This window comes from Sciurus vulgaris, assembly GCF_902686455.1.
Source record: "Sciurus vulgaris genome assembly, chromosome: 5".
NCBI classification, from domain to species: domain Eukaryota; kingdom Metazoa; phylum Chordata; class Mammalia; order Rodentia; family Sciuridae; genus Sciurus; species Sciurus vulgaris.
In genome coordinates, this window is record NC_136465.1 from 6158136 (window position 1) to 6180221 (window position 22086).

General features: G+C 42.4%; 1 protein-coding gene and 1 long non-coding RNA gene across 2 annotated transcripts in view; one reads left to right on the forward strand and one right to left on the reverse strand.

The window, feature by feature from the left end:
- Positions 1 to 22086, reverse strand: part of LOC306660663 — a 781776-nt gene that overhangs the window by 649380 nt on the left and 110310 nt on the right. The window lies entirely within an intron of this gene.
- On the forward strand, positions 8320 to 19481 carry LOC306662148 (putative protein FAM90A26; the record flags this gene model as incomplete). The annotated part of the gene is made up of 5 exons (XM_079141721.1): positions 8320 to 8411; positions 16531 to 16707; positions 17168 to 17367; positions 17789 to 17897; positions 18528 to 19481. Exons 2-5 carry the CDS (start codon positions 16579 to 16581, stop codon positions 19479 to 19481), a joined length of 1392 nt encoding a protein of 463 aa, XP_078997847.1. The 5' UTR covers positions 8320 to 8411; positions 16531 to 16578.

Below are 22086 nucleotides of genomic sequence, written 5' to 3' on the forward strand. Positions count from 1 at the left end.
TTCACCTGTTTCTGTATTTTGATAAAATGCTCTGGGTTGTTCCCCTCGATAATGTTGCTCTTGGATTTGTGAGCTGTAACATATGGGTGGCTAAGTTCAGTTTCCTCAATCCCTAGATTTTCTGGTGTTATAAGCACAAATGTGTGATGCACTTTGGCATCTTTTGGGGAGACATGCAAGGGGATAATCAAAGAATATTTGTCCTCCTGAAAATTATGTGCAGAAATACATTTTCTGTTTTTTTTAGATCCAACCAAACTGCATCCTCAGGTAGTAAACATATATTTATCTAGTAAATAAGAGAATTATTGGAATCCTTGACATTTACCTTAGGCTTCCGTACTAGAAAGAGACAAAAAATAATCTGCTGACTTTTAACTAAAGCTTCCTTAGGTAGAACAAAAAGATGAATAATCATTCAGAACACAGGGAGCAAAATTAGTAAGTACCAAATGCCATTTATTGTATCGTGCATTTGTCAGGTTCCTAAGTCCTTATAGTCATTCCACATGTCACATCTGAATATGTTCATAACATGTTTTTGCCACAGAAAAATTGAAAACATGGTCAGGGAACCAGTATGTTTATAGGACCCAAGGATTGTCAAATCAGGGACCCCTAGTAGAGTCGTGTGGTGCAAAGTAGTGAGTCAGGCATTTACAGGAAATGGACCCTGCGAGCTTCCGTTGCTTTCAGTGGCTCACGTTTTGGATCATGTCACCCTGGGGCAGTACAATAATCCAGGACCATGACCAGTCCTCACTAGGCCTTTCCCTGGCATCCTGGAGGTTGAATCTCCTGGTCTGCTGTGTCTCCAGCAGAGACAAATCTGACAACCTTCTCACAGAAAAGAGGAGAACAGTGGGATCTCAGGTTGGTTTCCATTTTACAGGTGACTTTCAGATTGTTGGTGTAAATATTGAGAGATTGGAGGAAAAGGAATGCCAGAGGTGTCATTACTGGGCTAAGGATTGTTTCACTGTAATTGTGAGATGGGAAAAAATAAATTTTGTTGTAAAGGGCTTGTGGATTTGGGGTTGTTGATATTACCTCCACTTCTTGGCCTAATTTTTTCTTAGCTCTCTAGGTCTTTTGGCTGAGTTTGTGGGTCCTCTAAATACAGGATCCTGTCCTCATCATCTGGGGACAATCTGAGTTCTCTTTTCCTGTTGCTGTCTACCCAAGATACTTAATTTCCAACTCTTGCTTGACTTTCATCGATACAGTTTCACGATTTAGGTCAAAGAGGAGTGTGGAATGTGGGCATGCTTGTCCTGTTTCTGTATTTACATAAAATGCTCTCGGTACTTCCCCTCGATAATGTTGCCCTTGGATTTGTGAGCTGTAACATATGGGCGGCTATGTTCAGTTTCCTCAATCCCTAGATTTTCTGGTGTTGTAAGCACAAATGGGTGATGGACTCTGGCATCTTTTGAGGAGACATGCAAGGGGATAATCAAAGAATATTTGTCCTCCTGACAATTATGTGCAGAAATACATTTACTGTTTTTCTTAGGTCCAACCAAATTGCATCCCCAGGGAGTAAACATATATTTATCTAATAAATAATAGAATTATTGAAATCCTTGACTTTTGCCTTAGGCTTCCTTACTAGAAAGAGAAGACAAATAACCTGTTGACTTTTAACTAAAGCTTCCTTAGGTAGAAAGAAAAGACAAATAATCATTCAGAACAAAGGAAGCAAAATTAGTAAGTACCAAATGCCATTTATTGTATCGTGCATTTGTCAGGTTCCTAAGTCCTTATAGTCATTCCACATGTCACATCTGAACATGTTCCTAACATGTTTTGCCACAGAAAAATTGACAACATGGTGGGGGAACCAGTATGTTTATAGGACCCAAGGATTGGCAAATCAGGGACCCTGAGTAGAGTCTTGTGGTGTAAAGTTGTGAGTCAGGGATTTACAGGAAATTGACCCTGGGCGATTCCGTTGCTTTCAGTAGCTCATATTTTGGATCACGTTACCCTGGGGCAGTACACAGACCATGACCAGTCCTCACTAGTCCTTTCCCTGGCATCCTGGAGGTTGCATCTCCTGTTCTGCTGTGTCTCCAGCAGCCTCCAGTCTGACAACCTTCTCAGAGAAGTGCAGAACAGTGGGTTTTGAAGTTGGTTTCTTTTTCCAGGTGCTTTTCAGATTGTTGGTTTAAATATTGAGAGATTGGAGGAAAAGGAATGCCGGAGGTGTCAGTGCTGTGCTAAGGATTGTTTAATTTTAAATTGTGTGAGGGGGACAAAATAAATATTGTTGTAAACGGCTGGTGGATTTGGAGTGTTGATATTACCTCCACTTCTTGGCATAATTTGTTCTTAGCTCTCTAGGTCTTGTGGCTGAGTTTGTGGGTCCTCTAAATACAGGATCCTGTCCTCATCATCTGGGGACAATCTGAGTTCTCTTTCCCTGTTGCTGTCTACCCAAGATACTTAATTTCCAACTCTTGCTTGACTTTCATCAATACAGTTTCACGATTTAGGTTAAAGAGGAGTGTGGAATGTGGGCATGCTTCACCTGTTTCTGTGTTTTGATAAAATGCTCTGGGTTTTTCCCTCAATAATGTTGCCCTTGGATTTGTGAGCTGTAACATATGGGCGGCTATGTTCAGTTTCCTAAATCCCTAGATTTTCTGGTGTTGTAAGCACAAATGGGTGATGGACTCTGGCATCTTTTGAGGAGACATGCAAGGGGATAATCAAAGAATATTTGTCCTCCTGACAATTATGTGCAGAAATACATTGACTGTTTTTCTTAGGTCCAACCAAATTGCATCCCCAGGGAGTAAACATATATTTATCTAATAAATAAGAGAATTATTGAAATCCTTGACTTTTACCTTAGGTTTCCTTACTAGAAAGAGAAGACAAATAATCTGTTGACTTTTAACTAAAGCTTCCTTAGGTAGAAAGAAAAGACAAATAATCATTCAGAACACAGGAAGCAAAATTAGTAAGTACCAAATGCCATTTATTGTATCGTGCATTTGTCAGGTTCCTAAGTCCTCATAGCCATCACACATGTCAAATCTGAACATGTTCCTAACATGTTTTTGACACAGAAAGATTGACAACATGGTCGGGGAACCAGTATGTTTATAGGACCCAAGGATTGGCAAATCAGGGACCCCTAGTAGAGTCGTGTGGTGCAAAGAAGTGAGTCAGGCATTTGCAGGAAATGGTCCCTCTCAGATTCCGTTGCTTTCAGTGGCTCACGTTTTGGATCACGTCACCCTTGGGCAGTATAATAGTCCAGGAGCATGACCAGTCTTCACTAGTCCTTTCCCTGGCATCCTGGAGGTTGCATCTCCTCCTCTGCTGTGTCTCCCCCAACCTCCAATCTGACAACCTTCTCACAGAAAACAGGAGAACAGTGGATCTCAGGTTGGTTTCCGTTTTCCAGGTGACTTTCAGATTGTTGGTGTAAATATTGAGAGATTGGAGGAAAAGGAATGCCAGAGGTGTCATTACTGGGCTAAGGATTGTTTCACTGTAATTGTGAGACGGGAAAAAATAAATTTTGTTGTAAAGGGCTGGTGGATTTGGGGTTGTTGATATTACCTCCACTTCTTGGCCTAATTTTTCTTAGCTCTATAGGTCTTTTGGCTGAGTTTGTGGGTCTTCTAAATACAGGATCCTGTCCTCATCATCTGGGGACATCTGAGTTCTCTTTCCCTGTTGCTGTCTACACAAGATACTTAATTTCCAACTCTTGCTTGACTTTCATGGATATAGTTTCACGATTTAGGTCAAAGAGGAGTGTGGAATGTGGGCATGCTTCACCTGTTTCTGTATTTTGATAAAATGCTCTGGGTTGTTCCCCTCGATAATGTTGCTCTTGGATTTGTGAGCTGTAACATATGGGTGGCTATGTTCAGTTTCCTCAATCCCTAGATTTTCTGGTGTTGTAAGCACAAATGGGTGATGGACTCTGGCATCTTTTGAGGAGACATCCAAGGGGATAATCAAAGCATATTTGTCCTCCTCATGATTATGTGCAGAAATACATTTACTGATATCCTTAGGTCCAACCAAATTGCATTTCCAGGTAGTAAACATATATTTATCTAATAAATAAGAGAATTATTGAAATCCTTGACAGTTACCTTAGGCTTCCTTACTAGAAAGAGATGAAAAATAAACTGCTGACTTTTAACTAAAGCTTCCTTAGGTAGAAAGAAAAGACAAATAATCATTCGGAACAAAGGAAGCAAAATTAGTAAGTACCAAATGCCATTTATTGTATCGTGCATTTGTCAGGTTCCTAAGTCCTTATAGTCATTCCACATGTCACATCTGAACATGTTCATAACATGTTTTGCCACAGAAAAATTGACAACATGGTCAGGGAACCAGTATGTTTATAGGACCCAAGGATTGGCAAATCATGGACCCTTAGTAGAGTCTTGTGGTGTAAAGTTGTGAGTCAGGGATTTACGGGAAATTGACCCTGGGCGATTCCGTTGCTTTCAGTAGCTCAAGTTTTGGATATCGTGACCCTGGGGCAGTACAAAAGTCACAGACCATGACCAGTCCTCACTGGTCCTTTCCTTGGCATCCTGGAGGTTGCATCTCCTGTTCTGCTGTGTCTCCAGCAGCCTCCAGTCTGACAACCTTCTCACAGAAGTGCAGAAAAGTGGGTTCTCAAGTTAGTTTCTTTTTCCATGTGCTTCTCAGATTATTGGTTTAAATATTGAGAGATTGGAGGAAATGCCGGAGTTGTCAGTGCTGTGCTAAGGATTGTTTAATTTTAAATTGTGTGAGGGGGACAAAATAAATTTTGTTGTAAATGCCTGGTGGATTTGGGGTGTTGATATTACCTCCACTTCTTGGCCTAATTTTTTCTTAGATCTCTAGATCTTTTGGCTGAGTTTGTGGGTCTTCTAAATACAGGATCCTGTCCTCATCATCTGGGGACAATCTGAGTTCTCTTTCCCTGTTGCTGTCTACCCAAGATACTTAATTTCCAACTCTTGCTTGACTTTCATGGATACAGTTTCAAGATATAGGTCAAAGAGTAGTGTGGAATGTGGGCATGCTTGTCCTGTTTCTGTATTTAGATAAATTGTTCTCGCTCTTCCCCTGATAATGTTGCCCTTGGACTTGTGAGCTATATCCAGTGGGCTGGTGATGTCATTTTCCTGTAACCCTAGATTTTCTGGTGTTGTAAGCACAAATGGGTGATGGACTCTGGTATCTATTGGTGAGACATGCAAGGGGATAATCAAAGGATATTTGTCCTCCTGACGATTATGTGTTGAAATACATTTACTGATTTACTTATGTCCAACCAAATTGCATGCCCAGGTAGTAAACATATATTTATCTAAAAATAATAGAAGTATTGACATCCTTGACTTTTAATTAAGGCTTCCTTAGGTAGAAAGACAAGACAAATAGTCATTCAGAACACAGGAAGCAAAATTAGTAAGTACCAAATGCCATTTATTGTATCGTGCATTTGTCAGGTTCCTAAGTCCTCATAGCCATCACACATGTCAAATCTGAACATGTTCCTAACATGTTTTTGACACAGAAAGATTGGCAACATGGTCGGGGAACCAGTATGTTTATAGGACCCAAGGATTGTCAAATCAGATACCCCTAGTAGAGTCGTGTGGTGCAAAGAAGTGAGTCAGGCATTTGCAGGAAATGGACCCTCTCAGATTCCGTTGCTTTCAGTGGCTCACGTTTTGGATCACGTCACCCTTGGGCAGTATAATAGTCCAGGAGCATGACCAGTCTTCACTAGTCCTTTCCTTGGCATCCTGGAGGTTACATCTCCTCCTCTGCTGTGTCTCCCCCAACCTCCAATCTGACAACCTTCTCACAGAAAAGAGGAGAACAGTGGGATCTCAGGTTGTTTTCCGTTTTCCAGGTGCTTTTCAGATTGTTGGTGTAAATATTGAGAGATTGGAGGAAAAGGAATGCCGGAGGTGTCAGTGCTGGGCTAAGGATTGTTTCATTTTAAATTGTGTGAGGGGGACAAAATAAATTTTGTTGTAAACGGCTGGTGGATTTGGGGTGTTGATATTACCTCCACTTCTTGGCCTAATTTTTTCTTAGCTCTATAGGTCTTTTGGCTGAGTTTGTGGGTCTTCTAAATACAGGATCCTGTCCTCATCATCTGGGGACAATCTGAGTTCTCTTTCCCTGTTGCTGTCTACCCAAGATACTTAATTTCCAACTCTTGCTTGACTTTCATCAATACAGTTTCACAATTTAGGTTAAAGAGGAGTGTGGAATGTGGGCATGCTTCACCTGTTTCTGTATTTTGATAAAATGCTCTGGGTTTTTCCCTCGATAATGTTGCCCTTGGATTTGTGAGCTGTAACATATGGGCGGCTATGTTCAGTTTCCTAAATCCCTAGATTTTCTGGTGTTGTAAGCACAAATGGGTGATGGACTCTGGCATCTTTTGAGGAGACATGCAAGGGGATAATCAAAGAATATTTGTCCTCCTGACAATTATGTGCAGAAATACATTTACTGTTTTTCTTAGGTCCAACCAAATTGCATCCCCAGGGAGTAAACATATATTTATCTAATAAATAAGAGAATTATTGAAATCCTTGACTTTTACCTTAGGCTTCCTTACTAGAAAGAGAAGACAAATAATCTGTTGACTTTTAACTAAAGCTTCCTTAGGTAGAAAGAAAAGACAAATAATCATTCAGAACAAAGGAAGCAAAATTAGTAAGTACCAAATGCCATTTATTGTATCGTGCATTTGTCAGGTTCCTAAGTCCTTATAGTCATTCACACATGTCACATCTGAACATGTTCCTAACATGTTTTTGACACAGAAAGATTGACAACATGGTCGGGGAACCAGTATGTTTATAGGACCCGAGGATTGGCAAATCAGGGACCCCTAGTAGAGTCGTGTGGTGCAAAGAAGTGAGTCAGGCATTTGCAGGAAATGGTCCCTCTCAGATTCCGTTGCTTTCAGTGGCTCACGTTTTGGATCACGTCACCCTTGGGCAGTATAATAGTCCAGGAGCATGACCAGTCTTCACTAGTCCTTTCCCTGGCATCCTGGAGGTTGCATCTCCTCCTCTGCTGTGTCTCCCCCAACCTCCAATCTGACAACCTTCTCACAGAAAACAGGAGAACAGTGGGATCTCAGGTTGGTTTCCGTTTTCCAGGTGACTTTCAGATTGTTGGTGTAAATATTGAGAGATTGGAGGAAAAGGAATGCCAGAGGTGTCATTACTGGGCTAAGGATTGTTTCACTGTAATTGTGAGACGGGAAAAAATAAATTTTGTTGTAAAGGGCTGGTGGATTTGGGGTTGTTGATATTACCTCCACTTCTTGGCCTAAATTTTTTTAGTTCTCTAGGTCTTTTGGCTGAGTTTGTGGGTCTTCTAAATACAGGATCCTGTCCTCATCATCTGGGGACAATCTGAGTTCTCTTTCCCCGTTGCTGTCTACACAAGATACTTAATTTCCAACTCTTGCTTGACTTTCATGGATATAGTTTCACGATTTAGGTCAAAGAGGAGTGTGGAATGTGGGCATGCTTCACCTGTTTCTGTATTTTGATAAAATGCTCTGGGTTGTTCCCCTCGATAATGTTGCTCTTGGATTTGTGAGCTGTAACATATGGGTGGCTAAGTTCAGTTTCCTCAATCCCTAGATTTTCTGGTGTTATAAGCACAAATGTGTGATGCACTTTGGCATCTTTTGGGGAGACATGCAAGGGGATAATCAAAGAATATTTGTCCTCCTGAAAATTATGTGCAGAAATACATTTTCTGTTTTTTTAGGTCCAACCAAACTGCATCCTCAGGTAGTAAACATATATTTATCTAGTAAATAAGAGAATTATTGGAATCCTTGACATTTACCTTAGGCTTCCGTACTAGAAAGAGACAAAAAATAATCTGCTGACTTTTAACTAAAGCTTCCTTAGGTAGAACAAAAAGATGAATAATCATTCAGAACACAGGGAGCAAAATTAGTAAGTACCAAATGCCATTTATTGTATCGTGCATTTGTCAGGTTCCTAAGTCCTTATAGTCATTCCACATGTCACATCTGAATATGTTCATAACATGATTTTGCCACAGAAAAATTGAAAACATGGTTGGGGAACCAGTATGTTTATAGGACCCAAGGATTGGCAAATCATGGACCCTTAGTAGAGTCTTGTGGTGTAAAGTTGTGAGTCAGGGATTTACGGGAAATTGACCCTGGGCGATTCCGTTGCTTTCAGTAGCTCAAGTTTTGGATATCGTGACCCTGGGGCAGTACAAAAGTCACAGACCATGACCAGTCCTCACTGGTCCTTTCCTTGGCATCCTGGAGGTTGCATCTCCTGTTCTGCTGTGTCTCCAGCAGCCTCCAGTCTGACAACCTTCTCACAGAAAAGAGGAGAACAGTGGGATCTCAGGTTGGTTTCCATTTTGCAGGTGACTTTCAGATTGTTGGTGTAAATATTGAGAGATTGGAGGAAAAGGAATGCCAGAGGTGTCATTACTGGGCTAAGGATTGTTTCACTGTAATTGTGAGATGGGAAAAAATAAATTCTGTTGTAAAGGGCTTGTGGATTTGGGGTTGTTGATATTACCTCGACTTCTTGGCCTAATTTTTTCTTAGCTCTCTAGGTCTTTTGGCTGAGTTTGTGGGTCCTCTAAATACAGGATCCTGTCCTCATCATCTGGGGACAATCTGAGTTCTCTTTCCCTGTTGCTGTCTACCCAAGATACTTAATTTCCAACTCTTGCTTGACTTTCATCAATACAGTTTCACAATTTAGGTTAAAGAGGAGTGTGGAATGTGGGCATGCTTCACCTGTTTCTGTATTTTGATAAAATGCTCTGGGTTGTTCCCCTCGATAATGTTGCCCTTGGATTTGTGAGCTGTAACATATGGGCGGCTATGTTCAGTTTCCTCAATCCCTAGATTTTCTGGTGTTGTAAGCACAAATGGGTGATGGACTCTGGCATCTTTTGAGGAGACATGCAAGGGGATAATCAAAGAATATTTGTCCTCCTGACAATTATGTGCAGAAATACATTTACTGTTTTTCTTAGGTCCAACCAAATTGCATCCCCAGGGAGTAAACATATATTTATCTAATAAATAATAGAATTATTGAAATCCTTGACTTTTGCCTTAGGCTTCCTTACTAGAAAGACAAGACAAATAATCTGCTAACTTTTAACTAAAGCCTCCTTAGGTAGAAAGAAAAGACAAATAATCATTCAGAACACAGGAAGCAAAATTAGTAAGTACCAAATGCCATTTATTGTATCGTGCATTTGTCAGGTTCCTAAGTCCTTATAGTCATTCCACATGTCACATCTGAACATGTTCATAACATGTTTTGCCACAGAAAAATTGACAACATGGTCGGGGAACCAGTATGTTTATAGGACCCAAGGATTGGCAAATCAGGGACCCTGAGTAGAGTCTTGTGGTGTAAAGTTGTGAGTCAGGGATTTACGGGAAATTGACCCTGGGCGATTCCGTTGCTTTCAGTTGCTCACATTTTGGATCACGTCATCCTGGGGCAGTACAAAATCACGGACCATGACCGGTCCTCACTAGTCCTTTCCCTGGCATCCTGGAGGTTGCCTCTCCTGTTCTGCTGTGTCTCCAGCAGCCTCCAGTCTGACAACCTTCTCACAGAAGTGCAGAACAGTGGGTTCTCAAGTTGGCTTCTTTTTCCAGGTGCTTTTCAGATTGTTGGTTTAAATATTGAGAGATTGGAGGAAAAGGAATGCCGGAGGTGTCAGTGCTGTGCGAAGGATTGTTTAATTTTAAATTGTGTGAGGGGGACAAAATAAATTTTGTTGTAAATGGCTGGTGGATTTGGAGTGTTGACATTACCTCCACTTCTTGGCCTAATTTGTTCTTAGCTCTCTAGGTCTTGTGGCTGAGTTTGTGGGTCTTCTAAATACAGGATCCTGTCCTCATCATCTGGGGACAATCTGAGTTCTCATTCCCTGTTGCTGTCTACTCAAGATACTTAATTTCCAACTCTTGCTTGACTTTCATGGATACATTTTCAAAATTTGGGTTAAAGAGGAGTGTGGAATGTGGGCATGCTTGTCCTGTTTCTGTATTTAGATCAAATTATCTGGGTTCTTCCCCTGGAGAATGTTGCCCGTTTATTTGTGAGGTATAACATATGGGTGGCTAAGTTCAATTTCCTAAATCCATAGATTTTCTGATGTTGTACGCACAAATGGGTGATGGACTCCAGCTTCTTTTGGGGAGACATGCAAGGGGATAATCAAAGAATATTTGTCCTCCTGAACATTTGTGCAGAAATGCATTTACTGATTTCCTTAGGTCCCACAAAATTGCTTCCCCAGGTAGATAATATATATTTATCTAACAAATAATAGAATTATTGAAATCCTTGACTTTTAACTAAGGCTTCCTTAGGTAGAAAGAAAAGACAAATAATCATTCAGAACACAGGAAGCAAAATTAGTAAGTACCAAATGCCATTTATTGTATCGTGCATTTGTCAGGTTCCTAAGTCCTCATAGCCATCACACATGTCAAATCTGAACATGTTCCTAACATGTTTTTGACACAGAAAGATTGGCAACATGGTCGGGGAACCAGTATGTTTATAGGACCCAAGGATTGTCAAATCAGATACCCCTAGTAGAGTCGTGTGGTGCAAAGAAGTGAGTCAGGCATTTGCAGGAAATGGACCCTCTCAGATTCCGTTGCTTTCAGTGGCTCACGTTTTGGATCACGTCACCCTTGGGCAGTATAATAGTCCAGGAGCATGACCAGTCTTCACTAGTCCTTTCCTTGGCATCCTGGAGGTTACATCTCCTCCTCTGCTGTGTCTCCCCCAACCTCCAATCTGACAACCTTCTCACAGAAAAGAGGAGAACAGTGGGATCTCAGGTTGGTTTCCATTTTCCAGGTGACTTTCAGATTGTTGGTGTAAATATTGAGAGATTGGAGGAAAAGGAATGCCAGAGGTGTCATTACTGGGCTAAGGATTGTTTCACTGTAATTGTGAGATGGGAAAAAATAAATTTGTTGTAAAGGGCTGGTGGATTTGGGGTTGTTGATATTACCTCCACTTCTTGGCCTAATTTTTTCTTAGCTCTCTAGGTCTTTTGGCTGAGTTTGTGGGTCTTCTAAATACAGGATCCTGTCCTCATCATCTGGGGACAATCTGAGTTCTCTTTCCCTGTTGCTGTCTACCCAAGATACTTAATTTCCAACTCTTGCTTGACTTTCATGGATATAGTTTCACGATTTAGGTCAAAGAGGAGTGTGGAATGTGGGCATGCTTCACCTGTTTCTGTATTTTGATAAAATGCTCTGGGTTGTTCCCCTCGATAATGTTGCCCTTGGATTTGTGAGCTGTAACATATGGGCGGCTATGTTCAGTTTCCTCAATCCCTAGATTTTCTGGTGTTGTAAGCACAAATGGGTGATGGACTCTGGCATCTTTTGAGGAGACATGCAAGGGGATAATCAAAGAATATTTGTCCTCCTGACAATTATGTGCAGAAATACATTTACTGTTTTTCTTAGGTCCAACCAAATTGCATCCCCAGGGAGTAAACATATATTTATCTAATAAATAATAGAATTATTGAAATCCTTGACTTTTGCCTTAGGCTTCCTTACTAGAAAGAGAAGACAAATAACCTGTTGACTTTTAACTAAAGCTTCCTTAGGTAGAAAGAAAAGACAAATAATCATTCAGAACACAGGAAGCAAAATTAGTAAGTACCAAATGCCATTTATTGTATCGTGCATTTGTCAGGTTCCTAAGTCCTTATAGTCATTCCACATGTCACATCTGAACATGTTCCTAACATGTTTTGCCACAGAAAAATTGACAACATGGTGGGGGAACCAGTATGTTTATAGGACCCAAGGATTGGCAAATCAGGGACCCTGAGTAGAGTCTTGTGGTGTAAAGTTGTGAGTCAGGGATTTACGGGAAATTGAGCCTGGGCGATTCCGTTGCTTTCAGTTGCTCACATTTTGGATCACGTCATCCTGGGGCAGTACAAAATCACGGACCATGACCGGTCCTCACTAGTCCTTTCCCTGGCATCCTGGAGGTTGCCTCTCCTGTTCTGCTGTGTCTCCAGCAGCCTCCAGTCTGACAACCTTCTCACAGAAGTGCAGAACAGTGGGTTCTCAAGTTGGCTTCTTTTTCCAGGTGCTTTTCAGATTGTTGGTTTAAATATTGAGAGATTGGAGGAAAAGGAATGCCGGAGGTGTCAGTGCTGTGCTAAGGATTGTTTAATTTTAAATTGTGTGAGGGGGACAAAATAAATTTTGTTGTAAATGGCTGGTGGATTTGGAGTGTTGACATTACCTCCACTTCTTGGCCTAATTTGTTCTTAGCTCTCTAGGTCTTTTGGCTGAAACTGTGGGTCTTCTAAATACAGGATCCTGTCCTCATCATATGGGGACAATCTCAGTTCTCTTTCCCTGTTGCTATCTACTCAAGATACTTAATTTCCAACTCTTGCTTGACTTTCATGGATACAGTTTCAAGATTTAGGTTAAAGAGGAGTGTGGAATGTGGGCATGCTTGTCCTGTTTCTGTATTTAGATAAAATGCTCTCTGTTCTTCCCCTGGAATATGTTGCCCTTGGATTTGTGAGCTATATCCTGTGGGCGGATAGTGTCATTTTCCTCTATCTCTAGATTTTCTGGTTTTGTAAGCTCAAATGGATATTGGACTCTGGCATGCTTTGGGGGACCATGCAAGAAAATTAAACGATATTTGCCCTACTGATGATTATGTGCAGAAATACTTTTATTGATTTCTGTACGTCCAAACAAATTGCATCCCCAGGTAGTAAACATATGTGCATCTAACACATAATTGAATTATTGAAATCCTTGACTTTTAACTAAGGCTTCCTTAGGTAGAAAGAGAAGACAAATATTTATTCAGAACACAGGAAGTAAAATTAGTAAGTACAAAATGCCATTTATTTTATCATGCATTTGTCAGGTTCCTAAGTCCTTATAGTCATTCCACATGTCAAATCTGAACATGTGCCTAACATGTTTTTGCCACAGAAAGATTGACAATGTGGTCCGGGGAACCAGTATATTTATAGGTACCAATGATTGGCAAATCAGGGACCTTGAGTAGAGTCATGTGGTGCAAAGTTGTGAGTCAGGCATTTACAGAAAATTGACCCTGCAAGATTCTGTTGCTTTTAGTAGCTCACATTTTGGATCACATCACCCCGGGGCAGTATAAAAGTCCAGAACCATGACCAGTCTTCACTAGTCCTTTCCCTGACATCCTGGATGCTGCATCTCCTGCTCTGCTGTGTCTCCAGCAGCCTCCAGTCTTACAAACTGCTAGCAGAAAAAAGCAGAACAGTGGGATCTCAAGTTGGTTTCCCTTTTCCAGGTGCTTTTCAGATTGTTGGTGTAAATATTGAGAGATTGGAGGAAAAGGAATGCCGGAGGTGTCAGTGCTGGGCTAAGGATTGTTTCATTTTAAATTGTGTGAGGGGGACAAAATAAATTTTGCTGTAAACGGCTGGTGGATGTGGGGTGTTGATATTACCTCCACTTCTTGGCCTAATTTTTTCTTAGCTCTATAGTTCTTTTGGCTGAGTTTGTGGGTCCTCTAACTACAGAATCCTGTCCTCATCATATGGGGACAATGTGAGTTTTCTTTCCCTGTTGCTGTCTACTCAAGAGGCTTAATTTCCAATCTTGCTTGACTTTCATGTTTACAGTTTCAAGATTTAGTTTAAAGAGGAGTGTGGAATGTGGGCATGCTTCTCCTGTTTCTGTATTTTGATAAAATGCTCTCGGTTCTTCCCCTGGATAATGTTGCCCTTGGATTCGTGAAGTATATCCTATGGGCGGATAGGGTCAGTTTCCTCTATCACTAGATTTTCTGGTGTTGTGAGCTCAAATGGGTATTGGACTCTGGCATGTTTTGGGGGGCCATGCAAGAAAATTAAACGATATTTGCCCTGCTGCAGATTATGTGCAGAAATACTTTTATTGATTTCCTTATGTCCAACCAAATTGCATCCCCAGGTAGTAAACATGTGTGAATCTAACAAATGATAGAATTATTGAAATCATTGATGTTTAACTAAGACTTTCTTATGTAGAAAGACAAGACAAATAATCATTCACAACACAGGAAGCAAACTTAGTAAGTATGAAATACCATTTAGAGTATCGTGTATTTGTCAGGTTCCTAAATCCTTAGAGTCATTCCACCTGTCCAATCTGAACATGTTCCTAACAAGTTTTTCCCACAGAAAGATTGTCAAATTGGTCCAGAGAAACTCAAGTATCTAGGACCCAATGATTTGCAAATCATGGAAGCTTAGTAGAGTCATGTGTTGCAAAGATGTGAGTCACGGATGTACAGGAAATTGATCCTCCGAGATTCTGTTGCATTCAGTAGCTCACATTTTGGATCATGTCACCCTGGGGCAGTATAAAAGTCCAGGACCATGACCAGTCCAAACTAGTCCTCCATGGCATCCTGGAGGCTGCATCTGCAGCCCTGCTCTGTCTCCAGCAGCCAACTGTCTGACAGCCTTCTCACAGAAAAGAGCTGAACAGTGGGACCTCAGGTTGCTTTCCCTTTTCCAGGTTTGTTCACATTGTTGCTTGAAATATTAATAGATTGGAGAAAAAAAATGCTGGAGGATTCAGTGCTTGGCTAAGGATTGTTTAATTTTAAATTGTGTGTCTTTCTACTGAGGGGGCATAATAAATCTTGCTCATGGATTCAGGTTGTTGACCTTGTCTCCACTGCTTGCCTCAATCATTATGAGCTCTATAGGTCCTCTGGCGGAGTTTGTGGGTCTTCTAAATACAGAATCCTATCCTCAGCAAATGGGGCCAATCTGAGTTCTCTTTCCCTGTTTCTGTCTACTCAGGGTACTTAATTTCCATGTTATGGCTTGATTTTCATGGCTACAGTTTCAAGATTTTGATTGAAGAGTAGTTTGGATTTTGATCATGCTTGTCCTGTTTCTGTGTTCAGATAAAATGCTCTTGGTTCTTCCCCTGGATAATGTTGCCCTTGGATTAGTCAGCTATAGCCTGTGAGATGCTGTGGGCTGCTGAGGTCAGTTCCCTCTATTCCTAGTTTGTCTGGTGTTGTAAACACGAATGGGTGCTGGACACTGGCAACTGGTTTTGGGGCATGTGAGGAGATCATAATGGGATTTTTGTCCTCCTGACAATTATGTGCCATAATACACTTATTGACTTCCTTATGTCCAAACCAAACTTGCTCACCCAAGGAAAAAACTAATGTGATCACTGTGTACTACATATAGAATGTGCTTTTGAATGCAGTTGGTCAGACTTTTCTCATGAAATACCGCATCTATTTTCAGCAAGAATATTGGTCTGCAGCTGATTTCCTTGAGATTTTTTTTTCTATCTCAATTATCTTTTCCAAAATGTGGTCTCTGTTTCATTGATCACTGTCCTTTGTGTCCTTCTTTCATTTGTGCTTTGATATTTATTACCTCCTTCTGCTTCTGATTTTGTGATTCATACCTTGTTCCTTTTTTATGTACTGGAGATAACAAAGTCGATTACTAATTTGTGACTTCTGAAAGTTTTTGCAATGTAGGCAGCTCATGAAGGTACAGCTCAGCACTGCTCTTGCTGTAAGCCCCCAAGTTTGATGTGTTGCTTTTTGATTTTCCTCTGATTGAAGCAATTTGTAAAATTCTCTCCACACTGTTCAGAGTCTCAGATTTTGTCAAAGGGGAGATTTTCCATTTTGACCTAGTTGATAATTCCTATTGTTTCTTTTGCTGCTGATTTGCCATTTTATTCCATTGTGATCAGAAAAGATGCAGGATACTGTTTTCAAGTATTTTGTAACTGTTGGACATTGATGTCAGGCTTAATATATCCCATGGACATTTAAAGTCTAAATATTTCATTTGCTCATACATAGGGCACATATTCTCATTCCAAATTTACTAATACTGTAGTTAAATAATGGGGAGCTAATATAAGACAGCAAATAGAATCCAGACCATCACCTTCATCTACCAAAGCTAACACAAGACAGTATCTTCATAAATGCATGCGTGAAGATCACTTCTGGTGATATTAAATATAGCAGTGAATTCTTTGGAAGGGTAACTGCTGTGTTTTTAATTTTTAAGGATGTGCATAAGGGGCTTCCATCCATCCATCCTTGCAACAATCATTATTTTGTAAATGTGGGGAAACACTGTTGTTCTTACCTCTAATGCACTGTGTTATAAAGGAAATGAGCATATTGTCCAGAATCAGTCACTCAATACAAATCTAAAATAAGCATCCATATATGATGTGTCAGAGTCATAGCAAGGTCCTCTCCTAGGGCCAGGTACCTGTAGCTGTGAAAAAAAGACACATCTGGAAATGGAACACTGCACTCTGGGAAATAGAGTTTCCTCAGTGGTTGTGAGGGTTGCTCAACACCACAACGTAAACAAAGTCCAATGGACATACCATTTCTCTGTGGTTATGAATATATTCATCTTTTCTCCATGACTCAGGACATCCAAATCTCAGCCTCTGAGGAAGAAAGACCTGACATCAAGAACATGTGGCAGTGGGCAGGTCGTTCCTCACAGCCTCCATCCCAAAGGCTCATTAAAACCCAGAGTGAGAAGCACCAGCAGAGGAGAGCTGTCCGGCAGAGGGTTCCCCCACCAGAGGAGGAGAACCCCCAGGTAAGTGGAGGCCTGGAAGAGTCAGGATCCTGGGGGCAGCATGGGTCAGAGTCTGGCTCAGATATTGCTGATTTGGCCTCTACAACTCAAATCTCCTGCTAAAACCCATGAAGGCCAGGCCTGGGACCTGCTCACAGGCAAATGAGTCGCTTCATATGATGTGATGAGATATCTTCCATCCAAATTAGGCGCCTATTCAGCCATGTGTTATTACTTTTCTTGAATTCTGGCTCAGTATCATCACCTTTGGAACATTCAATTCTTCCTTCTAGGGATTCTAACAACATATGCTTTCCAATGAACTTCAGCAATCCTGGTGATCCTATAAATTCCTGGTGCACAAGTCTGCATCTTTAATCTAAAACAAAGCTTAACTAAGTCTTGAAAATCCATCTGAACCTCGACACTGCAGACCTGCCCTTGTGCTTACTGATGGCAACTTGTCTTTTTGCACCCACAGGTCAAGTGCAAGGACTGTGGGGCCTTTGGACACACTTCAAGGAGCAGAAGATGCCCCATGAAGTGCTGGGATGGGGCACTGACCCCACAACCCTTGGGCCCAAAGAAGGAGAAGGAGAACCAGACACCAAGGCAGCTTGAGTCTCTCCATGATGCAGGAAGATTTAAGCAGCTTGAGAGAATGAAGGACCAGGGACAACGGTGAGTGATGGGTAGGGGTTTCCAAGCCTGGGCACTGAAGTCAAAGGGGTGGTGACCTTCCTCCTCCACACAATGATCACAGCTGTGTGTAATGACAGGGTAAGTAGAAAAGAATTAGGCAAGGACATCACTTCAGAATGCCACACCCTGGAAGTCACTCTTCTCCCATGCCTCCAGTAAGGGGCAGGATTCAGGGCCGTCTAGGAACATGACCATGATAAGCACAAAGGCAATGAGTCCTTGTGATTCAACTTAGTGGAAAATGAGAAGGGAAGGCTGGAGTTACAGAGTGGGTGGTACATAAGGGAAGGCACAGATCTAGGAATGGTCAAACCGTATCAGACCAAACACTAAGGGAAATGGGACATGAACATTTACTTCCTGCTCTGGATTCATCCAAATACCTTGGTTTGTTCTGCAGGCAAAAAGAGCAGCAGAGGAAGTGTCTGTTCCAGAGAATTCCTAGGAGACTTCAGGGGTGGCAGCAACAAAATTGGAAGGAAGGGACAGAATCCAGTGTCTATCTGAGGGTGAGAATCTCCATGGTGGGCTGCTCTTTTTCTGCTCTGGATAAACTCGGTTTCTTCCTGTTCCATTTCCCTGCTGCTGAGGGACTTGCTATAGCTTATTAAGGGCAATGTGACTCCGGCTTGTGTGTATTTCAGGTATGGTGTTTGCAATACTTTGTGGGATTCCTTTCATATCTCTCCTGATTAGGAATGGGGGTGCATACAGACCAAGTTTATTCCAGTGTCTGAAAGGATAGAATGCACTCTGCAGGAATATTCTTACTGAAAGTGGGTGAACACTCTGAGCTTTGGTATGAAATCTCCTCAGCCATCGCACTCTGCTCAAAGGAGCATTAGCCATCTGCATCACACCAAATAACACATTAAGCAGCCTTTTACATCTCAAACAATGAGGCCTAATGTTAAGAATGGGATATTTTCCAATATGCCCTGCAACATGTCAGGTTGATATTATAGTTGGTGTTCTACTATCGATCACTCAGTTGGAGCGTACCTTTTACTCTAGGTGACTGATGAATCGTCTTATGCTTGAACTTCATGTTCTGTGGTCCTTGGCCTATATGCTTTTCATTTTTTCTTGACAGAGAGCAAGTACTAATGAATGTTTTATGTGTATGTCTTGCCGTCCAGCCAACCAGAAGGCCACCGCCCATCCAAATACCCTGCAAGAGTTCTGTCCTGGGCCCTGTGTTGGAGAGTCAGCCACCTGTCAAGAACAATGATGAGAGACCCATCCTCCCTACAGCACAACCCTCCCAAAGAAATGAACGGGATTTCTACTCCATCCCTGTGTCCATGAAAGGACAGGAAGTAGCCATCACTGGCACCAGCCAGCCAGCAGTAAGGCGGTCTGGCCAGAACACTGCCCTCCATGTGAAGGGAGCAGATGAAAAACCAGAGGGTGGCTCCCTTAATGTTGCCCAGGCTACCTCTAAAAGCCGTGGTGTGGGCCAGGTGCTCCATCCTCAATCCACTGCCAGGGGCCCTGTTGTGAACAAACAGCCCTTCCTGCAGGCTACAGCATGGAGAACAGCCCAGGTCCCCACACTCAGTATTGGGGCCCCTATCAAGAGACATGCCCAGGATCCTGTCAAGGCAAGCCAGCATGCCCCAAAGAAACTTAGGGTCGACCCTAACCTGACTCCACATTGGAGCACTGGAAGTCCAGGCATGGAAGTTTGCACATCTTCACAATCTCTGCCTTCTACAAGTGGACTCAGATTCAAAGTGTCACCCCAAGTGACCAGGAAAACTCCACTTCAGGGTTCCAGCGTGGATCTTCACCCTCCAAGGAAAAGCTCTGTCCTGAATCCTGTCCCACCCTGCACCAATTCCAATCCTCCAGCGGCCAGCTGTGTTCCACGACAGACCCTCAGAATGGTCTTCAGGAGACTGCACCATGACTATTGGAGCTCCAAGTTCATTACGGCTCCCTGTTCCTCTCCCCCTACAAAATCCAATGCTTCTGCAATGAGTACTCCTTTTCTTGACAAGTCTGACGGACACAGTTCCCATGTGCCTGTGAGTTGCCTCTATGAGGACCTTCAGGTATCCTCCTCCTCTGATGACAGTGACAAGGAGTGAGGCACTCCATGGCTGGGAAGACTCACCACCTAGTCTCAAGTGATGTAGAGAGGACTGTGGGACTGAGGTGCAGGGAGCGGCTGCACCTGGGTCATAGGACCTCTCTAAGTATATGGCAGATGCAAATTTGGGGACTGCATAGAGTGCTGGAGCAGACACAGACATTGGCTCTGAATGACAGAAGTTTCAAATGTGACTTGTCAACTGGTTGTGAAGGATTCTCTGTACACTCCATAGAATGTAAAATGGAGGGGATATGCACGTGTATATATTGAATTTTAGTGTAAGTAGGAGGCTTGGGTGACTCTCTGTTGTCCTGTGACTGAATTGAGGGCAAACAATGGCTGATCACTGGGAACTCTGTCTTTGCAGTCATGTCCTGGCTTGTGATGGGAGGGCTTGACTGTAGAGTATGTCAGTAGAAACCATTGGGGACAGGTTCCTCGGCATTACTCATTGTGCTCATTTACTTTCTTTGCAAACATGTACTTAAGTTTCATGTTAATCCTAGTAAAAGTCTGTCCATGTTTTATTGTGTCCATAGTTTGAGTGCCTAGCTGTTCACATTCCACTCAAAACCATTCCTCTCCCGCAAAGTGCATTTTCTGTGCACTGGTGGTCAATTTGCCTGACTTGTTACCTCCCGGTTGTCTCAGATATTGTCAATTCAGATCACTCATTTTGAGCAGTGAAGTATGTGTCACTGCATTTTCCCTTGTACCATAATAAAGTCATGAAATTGATTATTCCAGATAAAAGAGTTCTTCTGATCATTTTGATTCCTGAACCTTGAGGCTTTTATATACTCTCCAGGTGGTCCTAAATGTCAGCAATTGAGGAATCACTGCCATTGGTGGACAGAGTACTTGTCTTCACATGCAATTGCCATGCCTAGTCTTTAGAAACTGGTCTGCTCAGGATCCACAAAGACTCTGTGGCTCTCTAGGGAAGGCTGGGCAACTGAACTCCCCCTCTTCCCTGATGGCGCTGACATTGGTATTCCTATTCAGAGACAGCATCTGGACTGCTGAAGATCCTTCTTATCCCAAGCAGGTGACCCCACTGAGAGCCCGGGAAGAAATGCATTGGGCTCCTCGTAGCTTCTGGCACCTTAAAGTATGGGCACCTCTTTCTGTAGCTGGGCTGAAATGACTCAACTGTGCTTCTGGGCTTCAAGGATTGAGCCAAGGATAGACATCTTCAAGATGTCAGTAGCGTGGCATTTGTTAGTTCCTGGCACAATCGATCCTATAGTACTGATCTTGGGGACACAGACACAGCATGCTCAGCCCCTCCCACCAACTCTTATTCTTTCTGGAGAATCCAGTGGGTTCTGGAGTACTCCCCATTTGTTCCATGAAAGATCACTTGATTTCTGAGCCTGAATAAATGGAGATGCAGAAAAAATGATGTCTGGGCTTTGCAGCCTTAGGAAAATACTATCCATTTTTTTGAGTAGAGGGGGCTTTCCTGCACCTTTCCTGGTTCCTCAACTGTTGTTCAGAGGGTCATGTGTATTGACAATGGTGTTGGGAATGCCAAGTTATGTGCGAGTTCTTTCACATACCCCTTTGTGTGAGCACCTGCAGTGACAGGTGAACATCCAGACAAGGAAGGAATGGTACTGACAGCCAAGGGATGAGAAGAAAGAGTGCAGAGCAGGGACAGGAAAGATTTCTGCTACCCACTCTGCTCTCGGGGCTAGTGGGCTCTGGGCCCACCTCATGGGTGTAGGATTTCAGTTCAGTTAATGTACAGAGGAGCAAAAGTCCTTCGAGGCAAGAACACTCCTCAGGACAAAAGGCGCTTGGAGATGCTCTGAGAATCCTCTGTCCTTGAGGCCTGGAGACATTGCCTTGTTATGAAAGCCGTTGGTACTAGTGGACTCTGAGAAGCAAGCAAGTTATGTGATCCGCACGTACGCAAAGCTAACTGTACTATGGAACCTAGGTAACCTGATATGACACTGGAAGAGATAATAAACTGGACTGGTTTTCGCATGAAAGCCACTTCTTGCTCATTGCCATCCTGTGTGTTTGCCTCTTTTTTAGCTCTCTCCTCAACCCTTATAGCTGGACCCCAGTTAACCTTTACAGCTGGTGCTCTAAGCAGGGACCCTTCTGAACTTGTTGATGGGAGAAGGGCAGAGCTTACTCCCTGGAACAGTCTTTGACGCATCACTCATCGACTGGTACCAATCCCACTGGTAAGCTCTGGGGAGTTCCCTGTATGACCGTCAATGTCCTCATCAAGCTGAACATTCTTATTTGCTTCATAAGGCTAACCATACTGTAAGTAATGCTGATCTTGCTGCTTTGCTGTCTGAAATAGATTCTTGCTGTCCATGGTATCCAGAGAGTGGGTCCTTAAGACCCAAAGATTGGGAATACATAGGTAAAAAATTGCAAGAGGAGCCTAAATCTGTGTTACATGCATAGTATTTGCATCGAGATGCTTTCTGAAAAATATCCTTGACAGAGCCAAAAACTTCTCCGGTAGTCTCTGAGACTGAAGTTTCTTCTCAGCCCTCTCCTTGAGTTCCTGCTCCTCCCCCTCCTTCTCTTCCTCCCCCAGTCCAGTCTGTTCATCTGACTGTCTCAGGCAG